Source organism: Chenopodium album, chromosome 12 (assembly GCF_948465745.1).
Source record: "Chenopodium album chromosome 12, dcCheAlbu1.1, whole genome shotgun sequence".
NCBI classification, from domain to species: Eukaryota; Viridiplantae; Streptophyta; class Magnoliopsida; order Caryophyllales; family Amaranthaceae; genus Chenopodium; species Chenopodium album.
The window spans coordinates 29,458,561-29,485,349 of record NC_137845.1 but is presented as its reverse complement, the minus strand read 5'-3'; the positions used below and the strand labels follow the sequence as shown (position 1 = coordinate 29,485,349).

At 34.6% G+C, this 26,789-nt stretch overlaps 1 protein-coding gene across 1 annotated transcript; it reads left to right on the top strand.

Moving 5' to 3' along the window:
- Nucleotides 1–4,684: 4,684 nt before the first annotated feature.
- On the top strand, nt 4,685–26,319 carry LOC145572280 (THO complex subunit 1-like). The gene is made up of 21 exons (XM_081631277.1): nt 4,685–4,939; nt 5,892–6,049; nt 7,956–8,030; nt 8,535–8,628; nt 10,204–10,349; nt 10,454–10,525; nt 14,783–14,855; nt 14,925–14,990; nt 15,076–15,122; nt 16,826–16,897; nt 17,013–17,138; nt 17,230–17,295; nt 18,521–18,562; nt 19,583–19,699; nt 20,585–20,661; nt 21,469–21,535; nt 21,645–21,716; nt 21,831–21,881; nt 24,984–25,043; nt 25,131–25,280; nt 25,569–26,319. Exons 2-21 carry the CDS (start codon nt 5,900–5,902, stop codon nt 25,830–25,832), a joined length of 1,887 nt encoding a protein of 628 aa, XP_081487403.1. The 5' UTR covers nt 4,685–4,939; nt 5,892–5,899; the 3' UTR covers nt 25,833–26,319.
- Nucleotides 26,320–26,789: the final 470 nt, after the last annotated feature.

The following is a 26,789-nucleotide window of genomic DNA, read 5'->3' as shown; positions in this document are numbered from 1 at the left end:
CGTAATTTACTAGATCTAAGTTCCTATTGAAAATAGCCTTTAATATTAAATTAACATCTGCTCGATTCATCAATTCAATATTGCTATACTTTTACAATCAAATCACATCTGCTCGATTTATAATCTAATTGCAAAGAATTAAAACAATTCAACACGAAATTATTATGCAATATCAAATATCAATAATAAAAAATTATCCCTTCATATTAATTATGGATCCCCATAAACCCTAGAATTAAACTACTCAGACATAATTAAATCTAAACTAAACGAAGCAATAAAAGTAGTCATGATAGAGTAAAGAAATAAAATAAATAACTGAGATTAAAAGAGAAGAAATCGTTACCAAAGTTAAAAGGAACAAGAGTTGTAGAGAGAGAAAATAATACTAAGAGTTTAAGAGAAGAGAGAAAGAGAAAAGTTGGAGAGAGAAAAGAGAGAGTAAGGGAAGGGAGAAAAGAATTCCCCCCTAAATTCGCTTAACAAAAGCGTATTTATACTAAGCTAGAAAATCCTAAGTTAAAACAAATTAAACGACGCTTAAAACATCCTCCAGAAACACGCGCCCGATCGGGCGAGGCACCGCCCGATCGGGCGCGCCTTTTTGATCGGACGAAGGGCTGCTGCGATATAAGTCTTCTTTGCCCGATCGGGCGCACTATCGGGCGGATCATCGAGTGGACCATCGGGCGAACACCTTTGGGCCGCTTGGACTCCTCGTTTGGGCTCGTAACTTGGCCCAAACCAAATATCCTATTTGGGGCTTAAATCATTTGGTCCAAATGCCTCGTCTTCGCACAAGTTGAGCCCTTATTTACCGGCTTGATTACTCTAACCGATCTTGGGCTATGAAAGATGGTCGTGCTCCTCCAATGCTCGTAGTTGCTGCATAAAATCCCGGGAAAATGCTCCAAAGGTGCAATTCCCTACAAAACTCAACCAAAACTACGAAAACACTAGAAAACACATATTAGTAATAAAAGTGGCTCTAAAGAGCCAAAAACACTACTAATTATGACCAAGGGACGGGGGTAAAATACTATATAAAATAGACATATCACTCATGCCCATTCATGAACATGCTTCATCACCTGTAAAGCTTATCTCTACTCGTTTCACTACTCTCCATTAAAAATGGGTCATTATAGGGCCAAGACAAAGACAAGGCCGACAAACACACAAAACACACAATCAGCAAAGCTGAGTACATAAGCGTAATTAGCACACTAACATATAATTTCCTATCAACACACAACTTACCTCGTTGCACCTGTTTTTTTTTCAAGCATACAACATTCAATAAAATTTCTCACTAGACACTACATAATTTAATTAATGTTAACTATGCATCGAGCGGGTTTCCCACTCAACCTCCCCCAACAAATTGAGGTTACTGACACAGGAGCTACCATGCCAGCATCATTAACCACTCATAGGTGGCGGAATTCCTGCGCATAATAATAATAAAAGGAATGTACAGCTTCCTGTACTCCGGTAGAAGTTATGATCAAATATAAAGTCACATAACTCCTCCCATATGTTCATACTCAAGGTATATACGTTCCAAGAGTTTTGGTGCATAATCTCTTTCACTTTACGTTATTTACAGATTATTAAACTTGGTGATGACTCTCAAACCATAACCACTCAATCAACAGTAATTAATCAATCAATCAAATATACCAATTTAATTCTTGAATAATTAGTGACCACATAATATTTAATGTTGAATCCTTTTTAATTCTACCTCGGTGCCAAATGACACCTTAAATGCGTAAAGCGCCACAAATCCTATCCCTCGGTGTTAAAAACACCTTAAGTGCACTAAGGCACCAACATACAATTTATTCCTCATGTACATAGACATTTATATAGCTCTTTCCTCATGTTTATAGCATCAATAAAAATTATATGAACCATAATAAAATTCTTTTTCAATATTCCAAACCAAATTAAATATTTAGTTTAATTAAACATGCTCTCTAACATGCCACAAATAAATATGTGGTTTATAAATAATATACCAAACTATTATTTTCCATTCAACAATCCATCACAAATAAATTATGCTTCGTAATCCAATCACCAATAACACCCAAATCATAATTTCCAATCCTAACCTAGCATGATATTACTTGTAATCAACCAAACACATTTAGCATGCTACTACATCTATATAATTATGTTAAGTACGCGAACGTACCTCAATTAAGCCTTTAAAGTATCCGATTACACTACAAAAGTTCCCGAACCAAGTCTCCTACATAAAGGGACAATAATACTATATTAATTAACCTTGTATACACAATTTCCAGAAACTTTAACTCACTTTAGATAACTTATAATAATCTGAAAATTATTTAAAAACCCCTAAATAATCCCCTCTTTAATGGGTAATTAAACCCTTTCATTAAAATCACAATTTTACTACTTTAAATAAAATTCTAGCAACATTATTTGATTAAAACTCCCCTAAAAACTCATCAAAACCATATCTTTATACTTGGGTAATACTCAAAATTAATGGGTATTCAAAACCCCCAAATCAATTTATAAAAGAACCCTAAAATCAAGTCTTTAATAATTTTAAAAATCCTAACTTTGATCATACAAAATCTGAAAATAAAACCCAACATAATAATCTGAATTTATAATTTAAAACCCTTAAAACATGGTTTTGATACTAACTAAACAAATTTTGAACAATTAAAATCAAAACCAATAATTAATATAATCAAACTAACTAAAATATAAAGAGGAGAAAGAAGAGGAAGGTTGCCGGCAAGGGGGGGTGGTCGCCGGCTGGGTGGTCGGTCACCGGCTGGGTTGGTCGGCCGGCGGCGGCAGCAGGGCGTGGCAGCAAGTGGGATTAAAATCCCACTCACCCAAATTCCTCCATGACTCACGACAAGTCCACCCAAAAGATAATGAAAAAAAAATATAAGGAAAGGAAAAAGAGGAAAAGAAAAGGAAAAAGAAAAAGAAAATAAGAAAAGAGAATAAATATACCTCCTTGACTTCTTGTGTGGGTAAATTTTGGGGATTTAAGGAGTATTTATAGTGTAGAGTAGGTTAAGGTAGGTTTGGGCTTTATAAAAATAATAGACTTAATGGATAAAATAATTGGCCAATATGTAATAATAAGATGATTGGGTTCACAATGAAAATGGGCTACATTCGGATTGATATTTGTTGACCCAAAAATTAAACCTTGTATTACTTAATCCTCTAATTAAAATAATTTGACCCAAAAATATATTTTACAAATAGATAAATAATTTATAAAATACATTAAAAATACAAGGTATTACAATATCGGAATAATACACTTGTTTGAAGGACACCATTCCTTTCACACCCCAAGCGCCACCCACCTATCGGAAACCTAGTTGAATACCGTCGATCAACATCCCCATTCCTTCCAGTCACCTTCGATCTACGCCTCCGCTCACTTGCGAATTTTTATTTGACCTTCCCAATCTGAAATTTAGGTCAAATAATCACTATATTTATATGTTCTACTAATCAAAAGCTAACCCCAAACTCAATTCTGGGTAATGAAGATACATCTGCAAAAAAAAAAAAATGACGAACTCGAAAATTTATCGCACATTTCTTTGATTTGAGATGGTGTTGGTGGTGTTAGCGGCGCCGCAGAAGAGAGAGGAAATGACTGCGAGGGTTGGAATTGGGTGGTTTAAGGGTTGCGGCGACAAGGGGGAGGGGGTTCAGCCTGTCGCATGGGAAGGGATCTTGGTGGTTGCGGTCGGCACCGGCTGGGAGCTGGGCGAGCAGGGGAGGGGGAGGGAAGAAGTGGGGGTGGTGGGTTTTTGTTAAAAAGGGGTATTTTAAACATATCTTTTTTCCCTCCCTAAACATTAACCATATTTAATATTCTTTAAAATAATTAACTAATGTTACCATTGAACCAATTTTATAAATTATAAATTATCAAAGATAATTTGATATTTTAGTGTTTACCATTGAGAAAAATAAAAACCTTAAAAGCGCCATTGAGAATTTCCCTTAATATTTTTAGGAAATTTTGTCAATTGTAGTAATTTAAAGTTTGTATTTTGCAAATTGCAGCCATTTAAAAAAAAAAATGCAAATTACAGTCAAAAAGTTCTTATAGATTGTAAATTGCAGTCCGTTTCAACTTTTTCATCGTTTTATGTATTGAAAAATACCTAGTTAAGGTTTTAGAGACCATTTTAGTTCTTAAGATTCCGAATTGGGCTTGGAATTAGCAAAAAAATAACGTAAATGCCTTGTTTTTAGAGCAAAAAATATTTGCCCACAAATCGATACATTTTAGTCACGCAAAACGAGGCTCCTACGTTATTTTTTAGCTAATTCCGAGCTCAATTCGGATCCTTAAGAAATAAAATGACTCTAAAACCTTAATCGAATATTTTTCGATACGTAAACCGATGAAAAAGTTAAATCGGATTGCAATTTACAATTTATAAAAACTTTTGAGCTGCAATTTATAATTTTTTTTCAATAACTATAATTTACAAAACACAAACTTTAAATGAATGTAATTTGTAAATTTTCCATATTTTTACTTTTAATTTAATAATTATCTATCCATGTCCAATGTCCCTGTAGCGAGTCGGAGCGTTAGTTAGCTTTCACGGTTTCACCGATAAACAAATGTTTAAATTTGTACTGTAAAATTATCGTGTCCTGGGAGTTTCAGTTTTACCCTGCTCCCTCTCTCCTCTGCTGAAGCATACTCCGAGTTCTCTCATTGAAGCAACTTTTCGGTTTCTTCTCTTCCATTGAAACGCCTTCGAGGATTTCTCTCCTCCATTGAAGCACCTTCTGAGATTTTAACCTTTGCGCTGCACCACCACTATCTCTCTTCCATTGAAGCGTACTCTGAGTTCTTTATTGAAAAACTTTTCTCTCCTCCATTGAAGCAGCTTTTGAGGTGCGATTTTTCTGTTTGTTTAGATTATTAAATTTCAATTTCATAATCCAGGGTTTAGTTTCACGCCATAGTATAGTCAATTTAGGGTTGGTGGATTATTAATTAAACTACTGGTTACGATTAATGAAGTTATAAAAAAAATTCTATTGTACGATTTTGCTGCTTTTCTATGTGCATATTATATGCTTGATATTCTCAAGCAAAAATAGTTCTTTGAATTTTCAAGCTTAATATGATAATTGAGTGTTACTAATGTGTTGGATTTTTCGAGCCTAATTGAAGCCACACACCGAGCCTTATTGACGCTATTGATGAGCTTGAATTTTGAGGCTTGTTGAGCTTTGATTTAACACTCTTTTTAAAGTAACCTCTGTTTTGTTGGTTTCCAATGTTGAAAATACCATAATTCCGAAATGGGGTGGGGGTTACCGGAGAAGTGATGGGGTTACCGGGAAGAGGTGGGGGTTCGGATGGGGCGGCTGCTGTGAAGGGGTGGGGATTTATTGCAGAGCTGCCCACAAATGGAAATAGTAACGGAAACTTTTCAAGTGGTAGCAAAACCTATAATTTTTGGTTTTGGGTGGTAGTAAAATAAAATAAAAATTTAGATGGGTAGCAAAAATCAAAGTGATGTATTTTAGTGGTAGCAAAGTCAAAATTTCTTTTAATTTAATACCCTGTCAAATATCAATTTCATAATATATGATTTCTTTTTACACTATCATTAATTTAATTGTCAGTAATAGTATAGTGAATTTAGGGTTCTTCTATGGTGGATTATTCAACTATTGGTTATAATTTCTCAAATTATGAATATTTATAATGAGCAATTTTGTTGATCGAATTTTGCTATTTGCATTTTATGTATATATTCTTAAGCAAGAAGAATTTCATGTGATTTTTCGAGCTTAATTTGATGATTTAGTTTAATTTGGATGCTAATGTATTGCAGGCTTTTTAATGTCTGGACGAAACTATGAGAATGAACCCTTTCTCCTTGGGACCCGGGGGAATGGGCCTGCTGAGGAGATTTTTAGGAAAGCCTTGTTAAATCCCGAGCCGCCCGAAAAATTTGCCCTTCAAACTGTTCAGGAAGCCATTAAGCCCCAGGTGATTTTTCTCCATAATATTTAATTGCATTTCTTGTTGATGGAGTTATTATTACTGCTATTTTGCTTTTTTAATCATTTTTTTTGATAGAAATGTTGGTTGGTCATGTATTTTTCTGTGTATTAGTAATTATTAGTTGTGTGTTTTGCTGAAGGAATACATATTTTCTCCATTGTGTGTTGATTATTAGCTTCCCTTCTATATTATTTGATGAAAAGAAGTTCAATATACTGAAAATTGGGAAAATTACGATGGTAAATTGTTATTGCTTTGTGTTCTATGTGTTTGCAATGATTTTATATATATCCATTAAATTGAGTTAAAATTTTATTTCATGTTTGTTCCTGAAAGTGTCTTGCGAATGAATAGCTTTCGGTATGTTGTATTTATAAACTTTATACTCCTTCAAGTCACGCTGATCAAATTAATAGTCACTTATGCTAGTTTAGGATGTCCGGAGAAGTTGATACATTTCCTAATATGTGGTTTATAAGTAGATTTTTCATTATGCCACCACACATATGAAGTGATGGGGAGAGGATGGGAATTAGGCAACCACCCAACTATTTCGTATAAAGATTGTCTTTGTAAAGTCTATTCATACACTTATTTCGAGGTATTGGGACAATGTTTTTGGATAGAAATAATATTTTTGGCAAATTGTTAAGGAGAGCATCTTATAAGGATATGACAACAATATATTAATTACCTCCTTTGCAGTATATTTGAAATACTTCCTCGGTATAAACTCTAGCCTCCATATACGAAAGCTAAAACATATACGAAAAAACAAAACCCTAGTTTTCTCTCTTTCTTCTCTCTCATAAACTCTAGCCTCCATTGTCAATTTTGAAGGGGCTTCCATCGGATTTCACCGGTGGAAAGCCCCAATCTTTATTTTCTTTTAAGTTTTTTGTTTCTTAGGTTACAATAATGTCTCCCTCAAAAGAAAGGGTTTATCTCTTTCGAAATACAAGGTTTTTTCGATCTCCTTCGAAAGACAAGGTTTTTTCGATCTCGTTCGAAAGACAAGGTTTTTCGGGCTTCTTCGAAAGACAAGGTTTTATTTGTGTTTAATTTGGTTTCCGGTTGTGCGGGGCTGCGATTGATTATGACTCGAATTCGGGTAAAGAATCAGCACAAGAATTTACTTTCTCCTAAAATTACGAAGCGACGACGGATCCACTCAAAAAGTTGTATGAGACAACGAATCGAGAATGTGCCGAATTGTTATATTCATGTATTTGGATTCTTAGCCCTTCCCCGGTTAATTCTTGTTTGATTTTGTTAAATTCGTTTTCTTGTCAAGTGTAGATGCCGTATGGCTTTATTTAATGAAATTTAGTGTCCTTTAGGACTTCTTTCAAAAACAAAAGAAATACTTCCTCGGTGTTTTGTAGTTGCTCCTTTTTCATTTTTACACTATTCGTACATACTACGTTGACTATGTTTTGTGATTAGTAAGAAGAAATATTGTCATAGGTTTATTATATTCATCTCAACTTGTACTTTTAATACTTACCGATATTTTAAGGTATGATGGTTGAGGTTGTACATTACAAAGCGCGAAAATGGAAAAGTTGCTACTACAAAGAAATTAAAAACTGAGGAAATGTATACCAACTAGTTGCTAATGCAAACATTTGGAATGGGGAACTAGTTGACGATATAATCTTTTGGATCGGGGGATGTAATTTGTCTTTGTTCAATAATTATTGCATCAACCAATTTGCTCTATTTCTTGTTTGCCAACATTTAGGCTCAACTCAATTCAGTATTAGGATGCTGTCTTTCTGATCTATCAGTGTTTGTTAAATAGCATTGCCTAGTAAATTTCATGTGCCATTGGCTTCTTTACGTTGTGTCTGAAGTTTGGCTGATTTCAGTTGAATTTGTGTTTTTTCAGAGGCAAACAAAGTTAGTTCTGGATGAAAATCAGCTGCTAGAAAACATTCTACGGACATTACTCCAAGAGTTGGTGGTATGGATGCATTCTAATTTTCATTTAAATCATGTTAGCTCCTTTTCGTGGCTCTTAAGACTGCATAATCTACACTTTATCCTCAATTTCTAATCAATTCAACATTAGTGTATTGTCAAATAGTTGCAAAGCTAACCAGCAAACGACTAGGCCATAAATCATAGATAAAATAATTGATTTTGATGCATTATGTCTCTGAAACTATTAGTTAAGTGTCAACATAGTTTATGGAATGATCCTTTACTCTTTCCCAGACACTTTCTGTGAACTGTTGGCATTATGGTATTCCATATTCCATGGGTGGACAGTGTATTTTTGTTCCAAAAGGAATACAGAACTATGTTTGATGAAATTTATTAATGCTGTATGTCATTTTATTTATTTTGTGAATATTACTTACATTGCATATATCTTTTTTTTTTTTTTCCTTCATTTTTTTTAAAATTTAATCCTTCAAAAAAGAGTGTTACAGAAGTTTGACTTGTATCCGGTGTCCTGATGCAGTCTTGTGCAGTACAGTCTGGAGAGCCAACCATGCATTATGGCCGTTCCATTGCTGACGGAGATCTTGCACAGGGTCAAATTCCTCGCCTTCTTGGTACGACCACACTTTTTCTAGAGATTATGATTTCAGATACTTGCATTCTTTTGTTGGAGTACTTTTCATGGCTGGAATTTGCCTTGAGTATTCTACTCTAAAGTTTGTAAATTTGTTAATTGTTGATGGACATCTGCCTTTTGACTTTGTTATCTCTGACATGTTTGCAACGTTAATGTATTGTGCTGCATTTTAGTCGACACATAGTTCAAGAAATGTGGTATCTATTTGGTGACATTTTGTGGCGGAGCAAATGTAACCCAAATGGACTTTTTGTTGGCTAGGAGAATGGTTAAGGGTCTTCTTGATTTTAAGGTGATACCAAGGGAAAGTGTAGTGACACAACATTAACTTATTGTCCTTGATATTCGCATTAAAATAGGTGTAAACTTCAAGGTGATCAGAGGATTAGAAGGCGAGCTTTTAAAGGGGCCAATGTTAAGGCTATGATAGATAAAATTTTTAAGATATTAATGGGCATAGGAGGAGGATCGGAACTCAACTTGGATAGGAAATGAAGGCTTGCATTTGTAGAGTTTCAAAGGAGGTTCTTTGGCAATCAAGTGGGAAATAACCAATGCACATTGCACAAGGACACAATTTGGTGGAATGATGTTGTTGACTAGTGGTTAAGAAGGAGAGGGAATGCTACTTGGCCTTAAGAAAATGCTGAGATGAAGAAACTTTTGGAAAATGTGAGGAAGCAAAAGTTAAGGCAAGAGAAGTAGTTAGAGAGGCTTGAGCTAAGGTGTAAAGATGTTTATGAAAGTTCAGGTTCGAAGGATGGTGAGAAAGGGATCTTTAATAGAGTTAAGAGAAGGCAAGTGCTGGCCTAGGACCTTTGTATGGTGAATTGTGTGAAGGACAAAAGCATAGGAATTATTGTTAAAGGTGGTGAGACTTAGGAAGATGGAGGTAACACTTTGATTGAGTTTTTAATGAAAGCCCTAGTGGGTGCTATAGGAGACAACTCAACTCTATTGAAGATCAAAGATGACTTGGATTGAGGGAGTTAAAAAGGACATGGTGAAAGTGAGCTTACTAGGTTGTATTAGATAGAAGTGAATGGAGGAGAATCTTCTTTGTGGATGATCACATGTAGTAGACTCTCAGTTCATGTAATTGACATAATCTCTTAGGAAAAAGGCTATGGTTTTGTTGTTGTAGTTAAATGTCAATGTATCCTTGAACTTTTAAAATTTGTTGAATAATTTTCGCCTTTGTAAAATATAAGTCCCCTTTGCATGTGAATAAACAATTATTAATTTTTGATGCTCTTTAATCTCTCCAAGCCATATAGTTTTAAGGCTTTAGGAAAGTGTTTCCTGTGAATTTAATGAAGATGGAGTGGACTATCAACAGTTTTTATCCTTATAGGAGGATTACAAATCAGTTTAAGCACTATTTTCTGCTTTTATAGGAAGGAATCATGTAATTTCACTTAACTGCAGAAAGAAATTGGGATTTAACTTATGAGATAAGAAGGAACATTGAATTTTTTACTTAATGATTTGTTTTCTCCTTGACCATGCCTGGTTTCTCATAAGTCAATACTTGTGTGTTCTTTCACAACAGATATTGTATTGTATCTTTGTGAGAAGGAACATGTGGAGGGTGGCATGATATTTCAGCTGTTGGAAGATTTGACTGAAATGTCAACCATGAAGAATTGCAAAGATATTTTTGCTTACATAGAGAGCAAGCAAGACTTACTTGGAAAGGTATTTCTTGTGGTGCACATTTGTAATTATGTTATGGCTTTTTTCTTATCATTTTGCATCACTGCTTAATTTTGTTTTGATGAATGTTGTGGTTTAATGAACAGCAAGAACTGTTTGCCCGTGGCAAACTTGTGATGCTGAGGACATGTAATCAACTGCTTCGTCGTTTGTCAAAGGTTCTAATATCTGACTTATGCTGTATTACATTGTTCTTAAATTTGTCACAACTCATATGCTTTGTATATGGTCATTGATTTTGTAGTATGAGATCGTTAAGGGGAAAAAAAGGCTCTAGTTGTTTTCTATTATGTGTGATTTTTGATTTATCTGTGACCTTAACTACTGCAAATATGCAAACTGACTAAATATTCGTTCTTCTCGATGCTTCTGTTCTTTGCCAGCATTGATTTGTTCTTCTCCATGCCTCTGTCACTCTTTGCCAGTATTGATTTGTACTTGTTCCACTATAGCATACTTGCCCCTGCACTTATTTCTGAACCATACAAGAACAGCTTTCTGAACAAAACTGTGAGTTGGATGTTCATTTAGGATAAATCTTGCCCCAAATTCAGCAGGTTGCCACTTGGCCAACCACCTCACCGTACCGGTGTCGATACGACGCGACCTGGGTACGGACAGGAATCCGGGTCGGACGCTTGAGAGAAAAAGTGGACTCGTTGGTCATAAACCCTAGATCTAAAATAGAAGAGCAGAATCACAAAAAAAAGAGTCTAAACCTTGGGGCTTTTGTTCGAAAGTGAAAGGCGAGTAGGCCAACACTAAGAGGTTGCCTGTTTTCATTCTCAGCGATGGGAGGCTGGTTCTTCTGCTTCTTCGACCATGTTTAACTGTGCAATTTCTGTTTTTTTTTTTTTTTTTTTTTAAAAAAGACAAGGGTGGGGTCGGTAGGGAATAGTGGGTGAGGGTAGGTGGAGGACCTCACGTGACTCCTTTACTTGATGTTTTCTTTTCTTTTCTTTTTATTTTATTTTATTTATTCTCTTTTTCTTTTTTTTTTTTTTTTAATTCTCCTTTTCTTTTAAATCTTTATTTAAATCTGAATAGTTAATACAAAATACTTTTTATTTCTACATTAACTTTTCTTACTTTGTTTTTTTCTATTGCTGTGTCCCCGAGTCTAAAATTTGAATTTGGACTCTTTTAAAACGTGCCCACGGATCCTTAATTTTATAATTTTCCAAGTCTGATACTTGGACCCATACCCGAGTCCGACACCGTGTAATGAACTGACTTAAGGGAGGGTATTATGGGTACTTTAGTATGTGTTAGTAGTTAGCAATTTGGTAAATCTAGTATTATTAGTTTAGTAGTTTGTACCCTTAGTATGTATAAATAGGGAGGGTAGAAAGAAGAAGGTAAGCAAAAATTGGATTGAAAACTTGTTGAGAGTTGTGACCTCAAGTCACTCATTTTAGAGAGTTGTGAGCTAAACTCACTATTGGAGATTAATAGCCTTAAGCTATTAAACCTATCCTTTGTAATCCTTCCACCATTATCAATTGTTAGTAAAGCTTCCATCTTTCTTATTTCTTCTTTATAAATCTATTTACCAAAAATCAGATTATTTAGCTAATCAAAGAACCGATCTTTTCTCTATATTTTGCTGTTATTAGTGTGAGTTATATCAGTTCATTACACACCCGTACCGGAGTCTGAGCATCTTAGCTTGCCAGGCATATGATACAGGGATTTGGATAGCATAATTTGTCCCAAAGGTCCAGGTTCCTGAGTGTTCTGGTTCCCAATAGCCTGATTTTATTTTCTGTATTTTGTATTGCAAGGATCCAAATGACAATTCTTAAGTTTATAAGGCTAACTGGCAGGCATTATTGTGCAAATTTGACGGTAAAATGGTAAGGACCTGGTGACTTGGCGAGTTTGTTAGACGTATAATAATATAGTACTCTTGTTGCAGTCAAGCAAAGTATAATAATTTGCTTGATGTGAAGGAGACTATCTTAGTTTTAAAAAGCGCGTCTCAGGGTGAGCACAATGAGGCACCAGTACTATCACTTTACCCAATGATGCAGTGAAAACAGTGAGTTGCACTTGAAGAGCATGAGACACAACTACGATATCCACCCTATTATTCTCTTATCTATTTATATGTCTAATCCTTCTGTTTCGTCTTCTATTTATTCGATTCTTCTTTAAAACCACTTCCCTGTAAAAATTAAATATAATAAAGCGATTCTTGCAATAAAAAAATTGAGGCCAAATGATCTATATGGTTTACTGCACAAAGCGTGCTTTATGTGTGTGCTATGCTCTCCTAGTCTAACCAGTTGCACAACAGATTCCTTGTGCATTTAAAAAACTAAGTGATGGTTTGTCTTGTATGCTAGATTTAGAATAGGCTTATGATCATGCTTCTTGGGACTTTTTAGATGGCAATTCTATAATTGGTACTTTTGTTAATATATGTATTTTTGCAAATGGAGGGAGTGGGCTCATTTGTGTATTTCTACAACCCGTTTTTAGTGTTAGACTATGGCAGCCAGCAAGTTTCTTTTCAAGCTATTGTGGATTGTGCCAAGGTGATCCAGTTTCTCCATTTCGTTTCACGTTGTGACTTGTGATGACATCTTAGAGTAGATTGGTGGCATAATTCATTGAGGATGGACTTTATGGGCATGAGTTTATTTGATCCTAGCTCTTATTCTGCACATGATTTTCTTTATTGTTGTTTTTTATTATCTGGTCCTAGCCCTTATTTTGCATGTGATTTTCTTTACTGATTTTTTTTATCCCCCCCTTTTTTTCTTGTAAATACTTTTTAGGAAAAAATTGCCCGGAATAATCCGACCTTTGCCTCATCCGCCTAAAACAATCCCACCTTTTGATTATTTTTTAATAATCCGACTTTTAATGTCAATCTGCTATAATGGTCCCAACAGGTCATTTAACTCGTTTTAGCAAGTTACATGGCATGTATCGGCATCTGATTGGTCATAAAAATAAAATAAATATAAAAAATAATAAACAATTATTTTTATTAAAGAAAAAAATGAAAAAAAAGTTATTAATTAATTAATTAAAAAACTACCCCCACCAGCCCAAACGGCTACGCAGCCCCACCTGTCCCTGCCTAAGCACCGCACCAAACATCTTCCCCCCCTTTTGAACCGCCGACTACCTCCCTCCTCACCCTAAAACCACCAACCACCCTCGAAAACCCCTTCACCTTCCCCGTCCCGATCAAAATTACGAGCCCTCCTCTCCTTTCCCGTCTCGATTTCAGCCCCTTTCCCTCGTCACGGTCCTGATTTCGGCACTCTCCCCTTCCCCTGTCGCGATTCCGGCCTTCCTCTCCTTCCTAGCCTAGATCCTGGCCTCCCTCTCCTTCTCCCGCCCCTATTTCGACCTCCCTCCCCTAGTCACCTCCCCCCCGTGAACAATTTCAACCCCCACTCACCATTCCCGTGAACAATTTTGGCCGCCCATTAGTGGTAGCTTGTCTCCGTCTACATTTTCGACCACCCGTTGACTGCAGCTTCAATTGGTGGGGTTGGGGCTACGTTAGGGTGGCGGGGCTGGAGGTTGCCGTTTCTTTATTTTAAATGAATCATGTAGTGACACGTGTATTTTAAACCCAATTTTTTTTTTTTTTTTTTTTTTTTTTTTTTTTTTTTTTTTTTTTTTTTTAACCGGTCACTTGGGACCATTTTGAACGGATTGATATCAAAGGTCGGATTATTAAAAATTAATCAAAAGATTGGGTGGATGAGGCAAAGGTCGGATCATTGCCGGCAATTTTTCCTACTTTTTATGTAAATACTTTTTTTTTTCCCTACTTTGACTTTTCTTACTTACCTTAAACTCTGTTTCATTTTCAATTGCCGTTGAATCTGACTCTATAAAAACGTGTTCGCAGATCTTTAGCTTCAAAATTATCAGAGTCTGACTCTTGGACCCATACCCAAGTCCAACACCCGCACCCCGAGTCCAAGCATCCTAGTCGTGAGTAATACCCCATGGTGTCTTCCACTTAAGAAGGAACTGGACATCTTTCACTTGCAATTGTCTTTAAAAGATGGTTAAATGTCAAGCTGCTTTTTCTCATGATATTTGTAGATATATAACAAGCTTTAATAATTGATATTAAGTTTACATCACCTCTGTATGATACAAATTAAAGAGTTCCTGGAAGCTTCAGCATCACATAAAATATACTTTAATTAGATTCTGTAAAGTTGGACACTGCTGAGAAATTTGCCATTACTTCTCTTGTGGATGTTTTTGAAAGTTGGCTGGTGATTTTTTGCTTATTTGCCATGCAGCGGTACTTTAAACACGTTTATGTCTTAATGAATTAAATTTGAACTTTGAAGTAGCTATTTTTATCACAGATGAGAAGTGACTTCTTACAATTGATTGTGATTGTTAAACTATTGGAGTATGAATCATTGCAGGCAAATGATGTTGTATTTTGTGGACGGATTCTTATGTTTCTGGCACATTTTTTCCCGCTGTCTGAGCGCTCAGGTTTGTGCGTGTCTGTTATGTTGGTCTTGACACCGTGGATTTACCTAACGTTCTTTTTGATGTATACAGCTGTGAATATTAAGGGAGTCTTCAATACATCCAATGAAACAAAGTATGAGAAAGAAGCTCCAAATGGTATTCCCGTACTCAGAAGCACTAAACCTTTATGTTCTAAGTACACAGAAGCTGATGGATTTTTTCCCCCTTCATTCTTCTTTAGGCATTTCTATTGATTTCAACTTCTACAAGACGTTCTGGAGTTTGCAGGTGAATACTGAACAGTATATGATTTATAGCTTTCTTGAGCAATAATACATTTTCTTTGTTGGCTGAGACATTCTTTGCCCACCTTATGAATATAATTTTTTTTTGGTATAGATCCTTTTTGAGTCATGTAGTTGAACTAATATCAGAAAAATTATATCAAAGATGCAGCTAAAAGTTGTGACGCAAGTCTAACTCTAGGAGATGAGGACAAATTGTTAGCACTACCTCGGTGCAGTAAATAAAATTGCCCGCTAACCAAAAAAAAGTACAAGTTTCCTGAGTTGCTGAAAAAAAAACGTACTAGACTACTAGAACTGAAAAAAAAACCCGAAGTCTGAACCCCCCTAAATTGCTGAAAAAAACATACTAGAACTGAAAGTGAAGACTGGCATCATCATGAAACTTCAGTATGCCAATGAGATATTTTAATTGGAAAACATTGACTTGAAGTTGAATTATAAGATTGATATAATTGGAGATGTTTTTGTAGGCAATAATTTCCAATTCAGGAGTTAGCTTTGAGCATCTGATTTTTTATAGGCCTCTTTGTCTTTCTTAGGATTTCTTCCTTATTTGAGTCACGAGAATATTAATGTGATTTCAATTTATAATGTTTAGATTGGGGAGGTTTATTTACTGTTCCTGAAGTTTTCATTGTTATTCAATAATGTGCGAAGCCTGTAAATTTAACAAATAACCTATCATCAATGCATTGGTTGGCAATGACTGAAAAATTGGAGTAGAAGATTAGAAAATATGAAGTCAGATATGAACTATGACATGGACTATCTTGTCCATGCCCTTAATACTAGGACTTGATGCCTTATTAGCATTTTACCTTCCATCCTTTTGTACAAAGACATCTTGTCTTCAGTTTTGTGCTTCTTTTTCTGTCTCTAATATTGAGTATTATTTAAGGTATCTAAGTCAAAGACTTGCAAGACACTCCATCCTGTTAAAAACAGTTGTTTCCAAGTTATACAAACTACTATTGAGGCAGATTGCTGAGTGGATACTGATTCTGGGGACTTCGCTATGAATGCTAAGATATTTTATATCAGGATGGATTAAGCGAACATCTTTTTGCAAGAAAATAACAATGATATTCACTTAATTGAATTTGGAGTAGTCTTGAGATATGACTTTTGACTCAATAAGGACGAGATTTTAATAATGTGAATGTTCATCGAGGTATACATTTGTCCAAATTTTGTTGGAATATGAGCAAAGCCATCTGTTATTTGGGTTTCAGATTTCAAACAACAGAATCTAATTTTCATTCATTAAGTTAACAAATTCTATCATCTTATACCTAATTAATCCTTTTGTCCAACCAACTTGTTCTCTTTGTAAACACATGCCACTTTTCGTTGTCAAAGAGCTGACATGGAATGTCCCAAAACACATCCTACTTCCCGTACTATTTTCATGGACTAGCTTCTTTACCTGCATTCGTTTGCCATGCGGGAACCCTTATATATTTGGTACCACCCTCAGGCAATGTCCACCTGCATGCTGCTGCTTAAAATGATGCAATATGATGGATTAGAAGTTAAGCCAGTTCAAGTTTAAGAATGTTCACAATCTAATTTCAAGTTTAAGTACTGTGTAATTTACATTACTCTGAATAATTGATTTGATAATTTTTTTGTGTACATCTGTCTTCTTTGTTTATAAGCTTGTTTTTTTCCCATGCTTTTCAGGAGTACTTCTGTAATCCTCCATCCTTGACTGTTAATCCTACGAAGTGGCACAGATTTACATCAAGCTTATCGGTAGCACATGCATATTCAAATTATGTTGTTTTGAAGTTTATATTAATTTTTTCTTACAAAAATTCATTTGATGTTGCGGTGTCATTTGTGCATCTCTTTGATTGTTCTTTATTAGGTTGTTCTAAATACCTTTGAGGCTCAACCCTTAAGTGACGAAGAGGGAAATGCTAATAATCTCGAAGAAGAGGGGGCAGCTGTCAATATCAAATATCTGACCAGTAGTAAACTGATGGGTTTGGAGGTAAATTTCTTCACCAAGTTTACAAATTATATGGACTAGTGGTTAACATCTTTTGCTGTGATTAAATGATTTGAATGTTTCTTTGCTGCAGCTGAAAGATCCTAGTTTCCGGCGTCATGTTCTTGTACAATGCTTGATATTGTTTGACTATGTCAAGGTAGGTAGGTACTTACTCTTGGCACTGCTTTGAAGGCCATTCAAAAACGCTTTTGTGAGATTATACAAAGCTTTTAATGCTTTTATCCTTTGGCATTTTTAATGAAGTATGTGGAGGAAGATCAGTATGATTTTTATGAATGAATGAAGTATTAGCTGAGTAGATATCTCATGTAGTTTACATAATGTTTGGAGCCTTCCCCCCCACCCCCCTCTATTTTCTGTTCTTTGGAGAGGAGTTGGGGTGTTAGGAGGGAGAGGGGAAAGTTTTCAACTTTGCAGTGTTTGTCCAATTTTAAAGGACTCGAGATAAGTCAATGCTCATTTTGACTGATTGCTGATGATCTACTGGGTATGATATATGAAATGTTCATGTTGCTGAAAGATTAATCTATTGCTAGTTTCAGCAAATATCTATTTCCCATCTGACCTTGTTAAACAATCTAAGCATTCATCTTTCTGCACTTCATCAGTCCCTGTATTGCTTTAGTTTTGTCAAACCTTCCTCTCTTTTTCCAATTCTTTTTGTGAAATAGGCATTTCATTTTTATTTGCATCTCTAATTTAAATACCCTTTTGTACTTAATACATATCTGAATGTGGGTCATCTTTTAATTACTTGACTATTTGTATCTCCACCCCCCCCCCCCCCCCCCCCACCTTTTTTTTTCTTTTTTTTTTTTCATCTTTTCAGTTACTCTTCATGTGTTAAAATAAGCTTTAAATGTTGAGGGGCACTATTTGGATCTTCATGTGATAGGATATATGGGCTTTTGATTGTAGGAAACAATCTCTAGGCCACTAGGTGCACTTTGAGGTTGGACTTTTGTACCTTTTCTCCATTCTCAAAGTGTCTAAGATCTAACCGGGTTGGATCACCTTATCACCCTTGATAGTTGGGCCCTGGTAGGCATGTTTCATGTATAAAGAATATATTACGTTTAATACCTTCTATATTAGGTAAGAACTGTTGTATGATTCAAAACATAGATGGTTTGTAGACATAGAGAGTACTGTGGGAAGCTTTGACTCAAAGTCCATATTTGCAGATAACATTTTCGGTACCATTTTGATTTTCGTGCAATGTTTAGGTCATCTTGATAATCTTTCTTCTGGCTAAAAAAGCATGGGCAATAGATGAAGATTGTAATTCATTTGTGGATTTCAATGCATGGTTTAGTACTTTTTCTTCTACTTAAATTTTGCTTTCTCTTACTTTTTTGCAGCCCCCTGGAAAGAGTGACAAAGATTTACCATCAGAGGCAATGGTTAGTATCTGTTGATACTTGATAGTTGTTGTAGTCTTTCCTTCTCTTCTACAGCTTTAATCATTGATATCTGCAAATGTTGTCATACGAGGATTGTAGATGGGAAATTGAATCATACTTCGTTGTTCTTAGGTGATTGTTACACTATTCACATAATATACTTTAGACGACTTAAAGAAAAACATAATCATGTGAGGTCTTATAAAAAAATATGTATAATTTTTACAAATTTTCTTTTTTTAAGAAAAATGTATTATTTGCAAAGTCTGTATTGGTAATTATGAAAGTCATACTGTGGTAAATTAAATGAAACAGAGGAATTATTTCCAAAATTACTATAGCTGTTTGGGTTGTTTCAGTACATGAAATAGAATGGGAAGTGGAAATAGGGTCTGTCGAATGAGGAACAGACTTACTCTCCAGATTTACTATTTCCATTTCATTATAAGAATATTTACCTCTCCAAAAAAGAGGAGAAATATAGAAACTGTTTGGGGTTAGCTTAATAAAATGAAAAATATATCAAGTGTAGCAATAAAAATGATCTTAGGATGACTGGTTCTTTGATAGCAGAAAATCTTCTGGATGCTTAAGTACCACAAAGAGAATGATTATACATAAGCTAAATTGAAAAGGTACCATGCTGCTGAACATTACTCATCTTTTGCTAAATTTATTAAGATTTTATATTTATTAATTTTTGCTGTTTAACCTCACTGTAAAAAATTTACTTGCTATTTTTATTGATTATTAATCTAATTTTTTTTATTTTTTATTTATTTTATATGTAGTAGCTCCATTTTGGCTGCGCACATTTCAATGCACAATTTTGATCCTTTATAATTTGAATTGTCAACTAGTGAAATTTATAAAAAGTTGATATATGTATGTCATAAGGGTTTCCACTTCCCAGTCTGATGTTATCTTTGCAATATATATGCTGTCATTTTATGTAAACTTAGCACTAATGTTGCTTCTTAATTGATGTTAATGATTTCATAAATTTTGTGCTGATTGTAGAAAGAAGAAATAAAGACTTATGAGGAGCGTGTAAAGAATCTTCTCGAAGTGACGCCTCCTAAAGGGAAAGAGTTTCTCTGTTGCATCGAGCATATTCTAGAACGTGAAAAAAATTGGGTGAGTATACCATGGCCCCTCTCGAAAATCTTGACTTAGCTTGTATTTCTTACTTTTTATTTTAATGATTCGAGTGAGGCACCAGTAAGGAGCCTTGAATATGTGCAAAGTGATGGGATTGTGAGAGGTAAGGGAAGAATTAAGAAAACTTGGAGGAGGGTGGTTACATTAATATCAGGATTGAGGAAAAATATGGTGTTGGATATGGCAAAGTGGAGGGAGAAAATCTATGCCTAGGTTATAACTTTTAATGTATAATAATTATATATGCTTGTAATAATTTATGTTTTTCAAAATTTTTTTTTTTTTTAAATAAAATAAAATTATGCCTAGGTTATAACTTGTTATTTTATGCATCTCCATATATTTCTTATCTCAAGGTTTTCTCAAACTTATTTTTATTTTATTTATTTATTTATTTATTTATTTATTTATTTATATTCTCCCTAAGTCCTTTAGATTATTATTGCAAATTTTTGATCCATTTTTTTTTGTTTTCATTATATACTTCTAGTTCTCTTGCTCACTATGTTTTCTCTTGTTTTCTTCTACTTCCATTTTATTAATTGTCTTTCTTTGATGCACATTCTTATGACAATTCATGTTAGTCCTGACCCCAATCATTTTGGAACTAAGTCATTGTTAATGATTAAAAAGTCATTGAATCTCTTCTTGCTCATTAAGGATCCTTTTTTTATTTTATTTATTTTTTTATATTTTACTTTGAGTTTGCAGCCTCACCGCCTCATATCCATTTCTGTCTTCTGACAACCCTTCCCACGTTCAGCCCCATTTGGAGGGGCAAATGTTCAGATGTCGAAATGTATGTCACCTATGTGATAATCTCTACAAAAGAGAGTTTGTTCATATCTATTTTTCTTTCAGGTTTGGTGGAAGCGTGATGGTTGCCCGCCATTTGAAAAACAACCCATGGAGAAGAAGGTAGATGGTACAAAAAAACGGTAAGTAATTATTTGGAATGTGATAAATTTTAAATGTTCCATCCTAGAGCAGGGATCATTGGCTAAATTTTTGTTGTGATCAGCCAAATTGTGGTCAATCTTGATAGGTTTTCTGTATCTATGAAGATATTATGTGCATTTGTTTCTTGTGACAAGGGAGAAGGGGAAGCACTTGTTGAAAAAACTGCTCTGATTTAGGTTTTTCTGTTGCAGTATATGGCTATAAATACACTGTTTACATAAGAATTTCCTCTGTTTTTTTACATGACCCATTAGATTTAGGCACACATATCAAGTTAGGGTGGAAAAGAATGTCAAAAGACAATTTTACCCCAGCCCACTAGCTTTGCCAATTAACCCCCACCCCCTCCCCACTACTGACATTACTAGCAGCTAAACCACCTACACCGCTAGGTCTGCCACCACAGCCACCTACGCCACCATCCAGACCATTAAAAAAATAGCGCATTCCTTCACTGTCCAGGTCACCGCCATATCATGCTTTTGATTAAACTAATAACCCACTATCTCTTATATTTTTTATTTCCACAACAAATCTAATGTACACAATGTTTTACTACTCTCAACTTATCTTCCTAAAATTTTGTTGGTCAAAAAGATGCATTTAAATAAAAACAGTTATTTTGTTTTTTTTTTGAGAAAGTTGCTCTATCTTTCAGCATAAGATATTCTAAGAAATTAGATCAAGTTACTGTGGGCTTTTCTGATGGGTTTATGCTTATTTTTGAATCTAAGTGGTTAATTTTGGCTGTACTTTGAAATGTTTGAAATATTCTGTCCCTGCAGTCGACCAAGGTGGAGATTAGGGAACAAAGAACTTTCTCAGCTGTGGAAATGGGCTGATCAGAATCCGGTCTGTTTGTTACCCACACATCTATCATAATGTTGCGGAGTCTTTTATATTGCTGGTTTATTCTTTTTGTCTGATTTTTGCTATACTTGAATCTGCATCTTCTTTACAGAATGCTCTCACTGATCCAGAGCGAGTTAAGACTCCCGCTGTCACAGATTACTGGAAACCAATGGCTGATGATGTAAGTTCTCTCTCTCTCTCTATATATATATATATATATAATTCTATGTATTTAAGGTATTATGAATATTACTTCTGCTGCATAAGTGATGAAAATATTGATCTGTGATAACAGATGGATCCGTCTGCTGGTATAGAAGCTGAGTACCATCACAAAAACAATAAGGTAGCTTACACTTCTCGTATGATGAGCATAGTTGAGATTAAAATACTTCATGTTTTAGTTTCGTTGACTGAGAGATGATGCACGTAAGTTATAATTTATAGAGTTACGGGTTATTTAACTCTGAAATTGATATTATTAGACTAATGAGAGTGCCTTGAATATACTCAAATGGTCACGCTCATATGTGATTTGCAAATTGCCCTTTTTGACATGATGACCAAGTAAGGATATACTCACTCCGTTTCTTTTTAGTCGACACATTTTAACTTTGGGCATTATTCACATACGTTACTTTGACTTTTTGTGATTTATTCTTAATAAAAAATAGTCATGTGGTTATTAGATTTGTCTAAAACACGTCTATTTTCCAAACTTTTGTTTATTGTAAATGAAAGATATCATTATATGAAATTATCCATTGGAAAATGTGCCTAAATGAAATGTGTCAACTAAAATGACATGGAGGAAGTATTGCGTAATGTGCCCATTCTGATCCCAGAAAATACAAGATAGAACATGAAGCAAGGTCCATTTGCTTAGTGATGCATGAGCATCATTTTTATATTCGTTGAGAATATCTTAATATTAATTTGGTGGAAATGATTAGGTTGTTATTCAGCTACCTGGCTGTTTATACCTCAATTATGGTGCATGTTGGTTGATATTAAGCTATTAAAAAAAAGTATATCAGATTGAGATTGCATTTGGAGGTATTTGTTTCAATTTTTTTGTATAGTGGTTGAACACTGAGATTAGGCAACTTTGCAGAGTCATATCTTTTCATATACAAATCATTTGAAAGTGAGAATATTTGGAGATGAAAGTAGACATCAAGAGTTTTCATGTAAATAGTCATACATGCAACATGGATAAAAATAAGAAGGAAAACTAACTCTAAATAGCCAAATTCCAATCCAGTGATTTCTGTTTCTCATAGCCAAAAATAATGTTTCCTCACACACACACACACACACATCCTCCGTTCTTTATCAGTTGACGTGTTTCATTTTGGTGCTCATTTCAAAGAAATGAAGAAAGAAAGATATATCAAAATACCCTTCATCTCGCTCCCTCACACTACCCCACTTGGCTGTATTGTTCGTCCTGCAACTGGACCAAAACAGACCTTCATTCATCTGATTATCCATTTCCTATTCTCTCCTCTTAAGTTCAAGCACACCATTAAGTCCCACAAATTGATACTAATTATATCAAAATTAGTGAAAACCTACAAATCATTTCAAATTAGCTTAGAAACTTATGCAAATTTCAACAAATTAAGAACAACACAAAAGTTAAAAAAATAAAACATCAATTCAACAAGTCAAGGTTTTTTAACTTATAAATTCCATATCCCTCAAATGAAATTGTTTGATGGAAATTAGAACTTTTTTTTCGGTCACTAATATCTGGCTTCACTAAACTTATAAGTTTGGTCGCTTCATTTGATGAGTGGCGAAGGTGGAGATTGAGATGGACATGTGGAAGAAATTTAGTTTTATTTCTTTCCCATAAATTTGTAGTCAGAGCGTGGGAGATGAAGTCATATAAAGTTCATATATTGTTTATGATGTTGGAGAATTTTGAAGATAGAAAAAATGATTGATATTATTCATTTTGATTTTGGATTTGGGAATTCAAAGATGATGGTAGATGATTTAGGTAGGTGGGTGGGTGGTTGGGTGTCGGTAAAAGAGGAGAGAGGGGATAAAGAGGAGTTAGAGAGAGTAATGGAGAAGAGATAGAGTGGCTCTGTTATGGGGAGGGGAGAGGAGGAAAATTGAGGGTAAAAGACCTTATCAATATAATTTTTAACAAAAATAGAAACGTATGAACTAGAAAAAACTTCCCAAAAAGGTATACGTGTCAACTAAAAAAGAACGGAGGTAGTATATAAGAAGCTACACATCAATTTTGTCATGCAGTATAACTCTGTTTGGTTATAAGTTCTTACAGTATAACAATTTGGAAAATTCAATACGAATAATCCCATTTTAGGAAACATCCCTGAACAAATTAACAATAGGATTCCAATATTGTCCCATGGGTGAGAACTTATGATGGGTGAAATGGATTTTCTGTTGATTCACCTTTACCACAAACTCTAGAATAAAAAATAATAAAAAAAAACTTTCTTCAAATGTTGTAGGTAGATGGTGGAGGGTAAGGCTGATAGGCATGTAAAAGATGAGGGTAGAGGGGGGGGGGGGGGGGGGGGGGTAGAGTTTTTAAACTTATTGAAGACAAACCGAACATGAACTCCATCTATTGTTAGAGAATCTATACGACAGCATAAAATACTTGGGATAACTTTGAGGGTTTGTCTACCTTTGGATTGTTTATCTTTTGTGGACTAAATTGGGATTATTATTGTGTTCCAACAATTTTGTGACCTCAAATTCCCAAAAACAAAAAAAAATCCTAAAAACTTTGGTTCACAAATCATGATCTATGATGTGAATCATTTCCAAAAGTCAATAATTTGCCCTTGTAAAAGGTTTACAGCCTTGGCCATGACAGGACACATGATATAATCATAATGCCATGGATTTCTTGATAGCTTGTAATCTAATTTTAGCCAATTGTTACATAATCTGACAATTATTAAAATAGTATTAGGGTTCTAGTTCATGTAGCTTCTTGATGGGGACTTGCTTTAGTTGTAATTATCTTTTGATGACTTGATATAAGTTGACTGTTATTCCTCTTGTGGACCTTGGGCTTGGGTAGAATCCTTTTGTTTTTCTTTACTTATATTTTATCCTCAGGGGAAATAATTGTCTTTTAACTTCATTAATCCTTGTTTTGCTAATTTCTTCTTTATTTACCTCCATAAATCAAACAAAAAATAACCCTTAAATGTCATGTGGTGAATAAGTTGGACCTATTATGTACCTTATAGTTTAGCCATGGAGTAATTTTGTCACTCGTGGTTCATTTACTGGTTGGGTTAACATGGATCACTTCCCTAAAAATAACCCAACCTTTACTTCATTAGTAAAGGTTGGGTTACTATGGATCACTTCCCTAAAAGTATTGCAACAAAGTGTGGTAGCGTTACTTCATTAATTTTGCATACTGATTATTCATTTGTCTGTGCAGGTTTATTGTTGGAAAGGTCTCCGTTTTTCTGCACGGCAAGACCTGGAAGGCTTTTCTAGGGTATGTTTTGTAGCCTTTTATTTCTGTATTTAGAGATTAAAACCATCTTTGTAAAAGAATAATGAACCCAATGTGTTTCATTTGTAGTTCACAGAATTTGGCATTGAAGGGGTTGTGCCCCTGGAACTCATGCCTTCTGAAGTAAGGTCCAAGTATCAGGCAAAGCCAAATGACAAGTCTAAACGTGTGAAGAAGGATGAAACTAAGGGTTCTGTACCTCCATCTGAAGAAAATCAGGTATTTTGACTTGCCATATTTTTAATATGTTTGGGGGTTCAGTATGTACTTGTAGTACTTCATATGTTGGTTTAAATGGGGAATACATTTTTTGTGGAAATTATTTATGGAACAATTTATGTTCCGATGTCACATATTGAAGTAAAAGATAACAACAATTGCCATGAACATATGACATTTCCTGAATTTCCTGTAATATTTATATCCAGATGTTTTCTGAGTTGTGACTTTCAGGTATTCCTTATATACTTATTAAATCTTTTTTTAAATGTTTCCAAAATTATATAGACTATAAACTCTGTGAGTGAGATGGATGGCGAAGGTGGGCAAAATGATCTCGATGCCCCAGCAGCTGCAATGGACCTGGATTCAACACCTATTACTGGAAATAATTCTCAAGCTGGCACCCCCACACCAGATGATTTTCAAAAGCAAAGTTCTGAATCCCCAGATGCACAAGAAGCTGGAGAACTTGACGCTGAAGCTGATACTGAGCCAGGGTTAATTGATGGAGAGACAGATGCTGATGTTGATCTAGACACAGTAGGCTGATTTTGCATATCTAGATGCGAGATCCTCTGGGCGTTTTCAAATTATTAAAGACTTTGAAGGTGGTGGAATTGCTGAACTGGAACTGCAGTCACTGTTTCACATCCAAAATTTGAGAAGCTAGAATGACTTAGTACGTCCATTATTCAGAGAGCTTTAGCTAGCTGAATGGAGCATGGAACTTAATTTATTTATTTTCTTTTTCGGCTTTGCTTCCATTATGAGTTTTAACATAACTAGTTTCTCTACACACTGTATATTTTTGCTTTGAGACACTATTGTAATACTAAACAAGGGGGTAATATGTAACCCCAATCTTTTCAATTTTGTCATGTCATTTATTTATTACGGAGTAGCTTTTTATTACACGAGCTAAAAAAACAAACAGATACACTGATGTTCTCGTAATTTATACTCCATAGGTAAATTCATTGATTGTATTCGTAATTTCTTTAATTATTAGTGAAATTAATGGTCCTTTTGGTTTAAACTCTATTTTACTCCCTTATTTTCATTCGATGTGACGAACAAACGCCCTTGCTTTTAACATCTATTGATGCTATGTGACATCCTATTTTGAGTACTGCCGTAGATTTATCAAGTACACACTTTAACTCTTCTAATCAGAGTCTTATTTTGTCTTTTACTTGTGTTTTCTTTTGTTTTTTATGTTTTCATTTAAAGTATTTCCTTTGTAACATTTAGGATTTTTCTCTTTTTAGTAAGAAATATTGGACTTTATTACCCTTGTTTCGCAAATTATATGCTCGAATCGTGTTCACTTTTCTATGTGAAATTGTACCATTTGTAATATGTTAAAGGGTTTTTAAGATTCATTATTACTTTCTCTTTCCTCTCTCTTCTGTAACCTCATTCTTGTTGTTTACTTTGTTCATCCCACATCTATAATATTTTTTATTTAAATGGAATTGTATTTCCAAGAACTAAACTAATTCTAAT

Bases quoted from the DNA above. Each gene is read 5' to 3' on its own strand.
- LOC145572280 (XM_081631277.1), top strand. From the start codon at position 5,900: ATGTCTGGACGAAACTATGAGAATGAACCCTTTCTCCTTGGGACCCGG. The intron at 8,629-10,203 runs GTACGACCACAC...CTTTCACAACAG, and splicing joins TCAAATTCCTCGCCTTCTTG to ATATTGTATTGTATCTTTGT. The intron at 21,536-21,644 runs GTCTGTTTGTTA...TCTTCTTTACAG, and splicing joins AATGGGCTGATCAGAATCCG to AATGCTCTCACTGATCCAGA.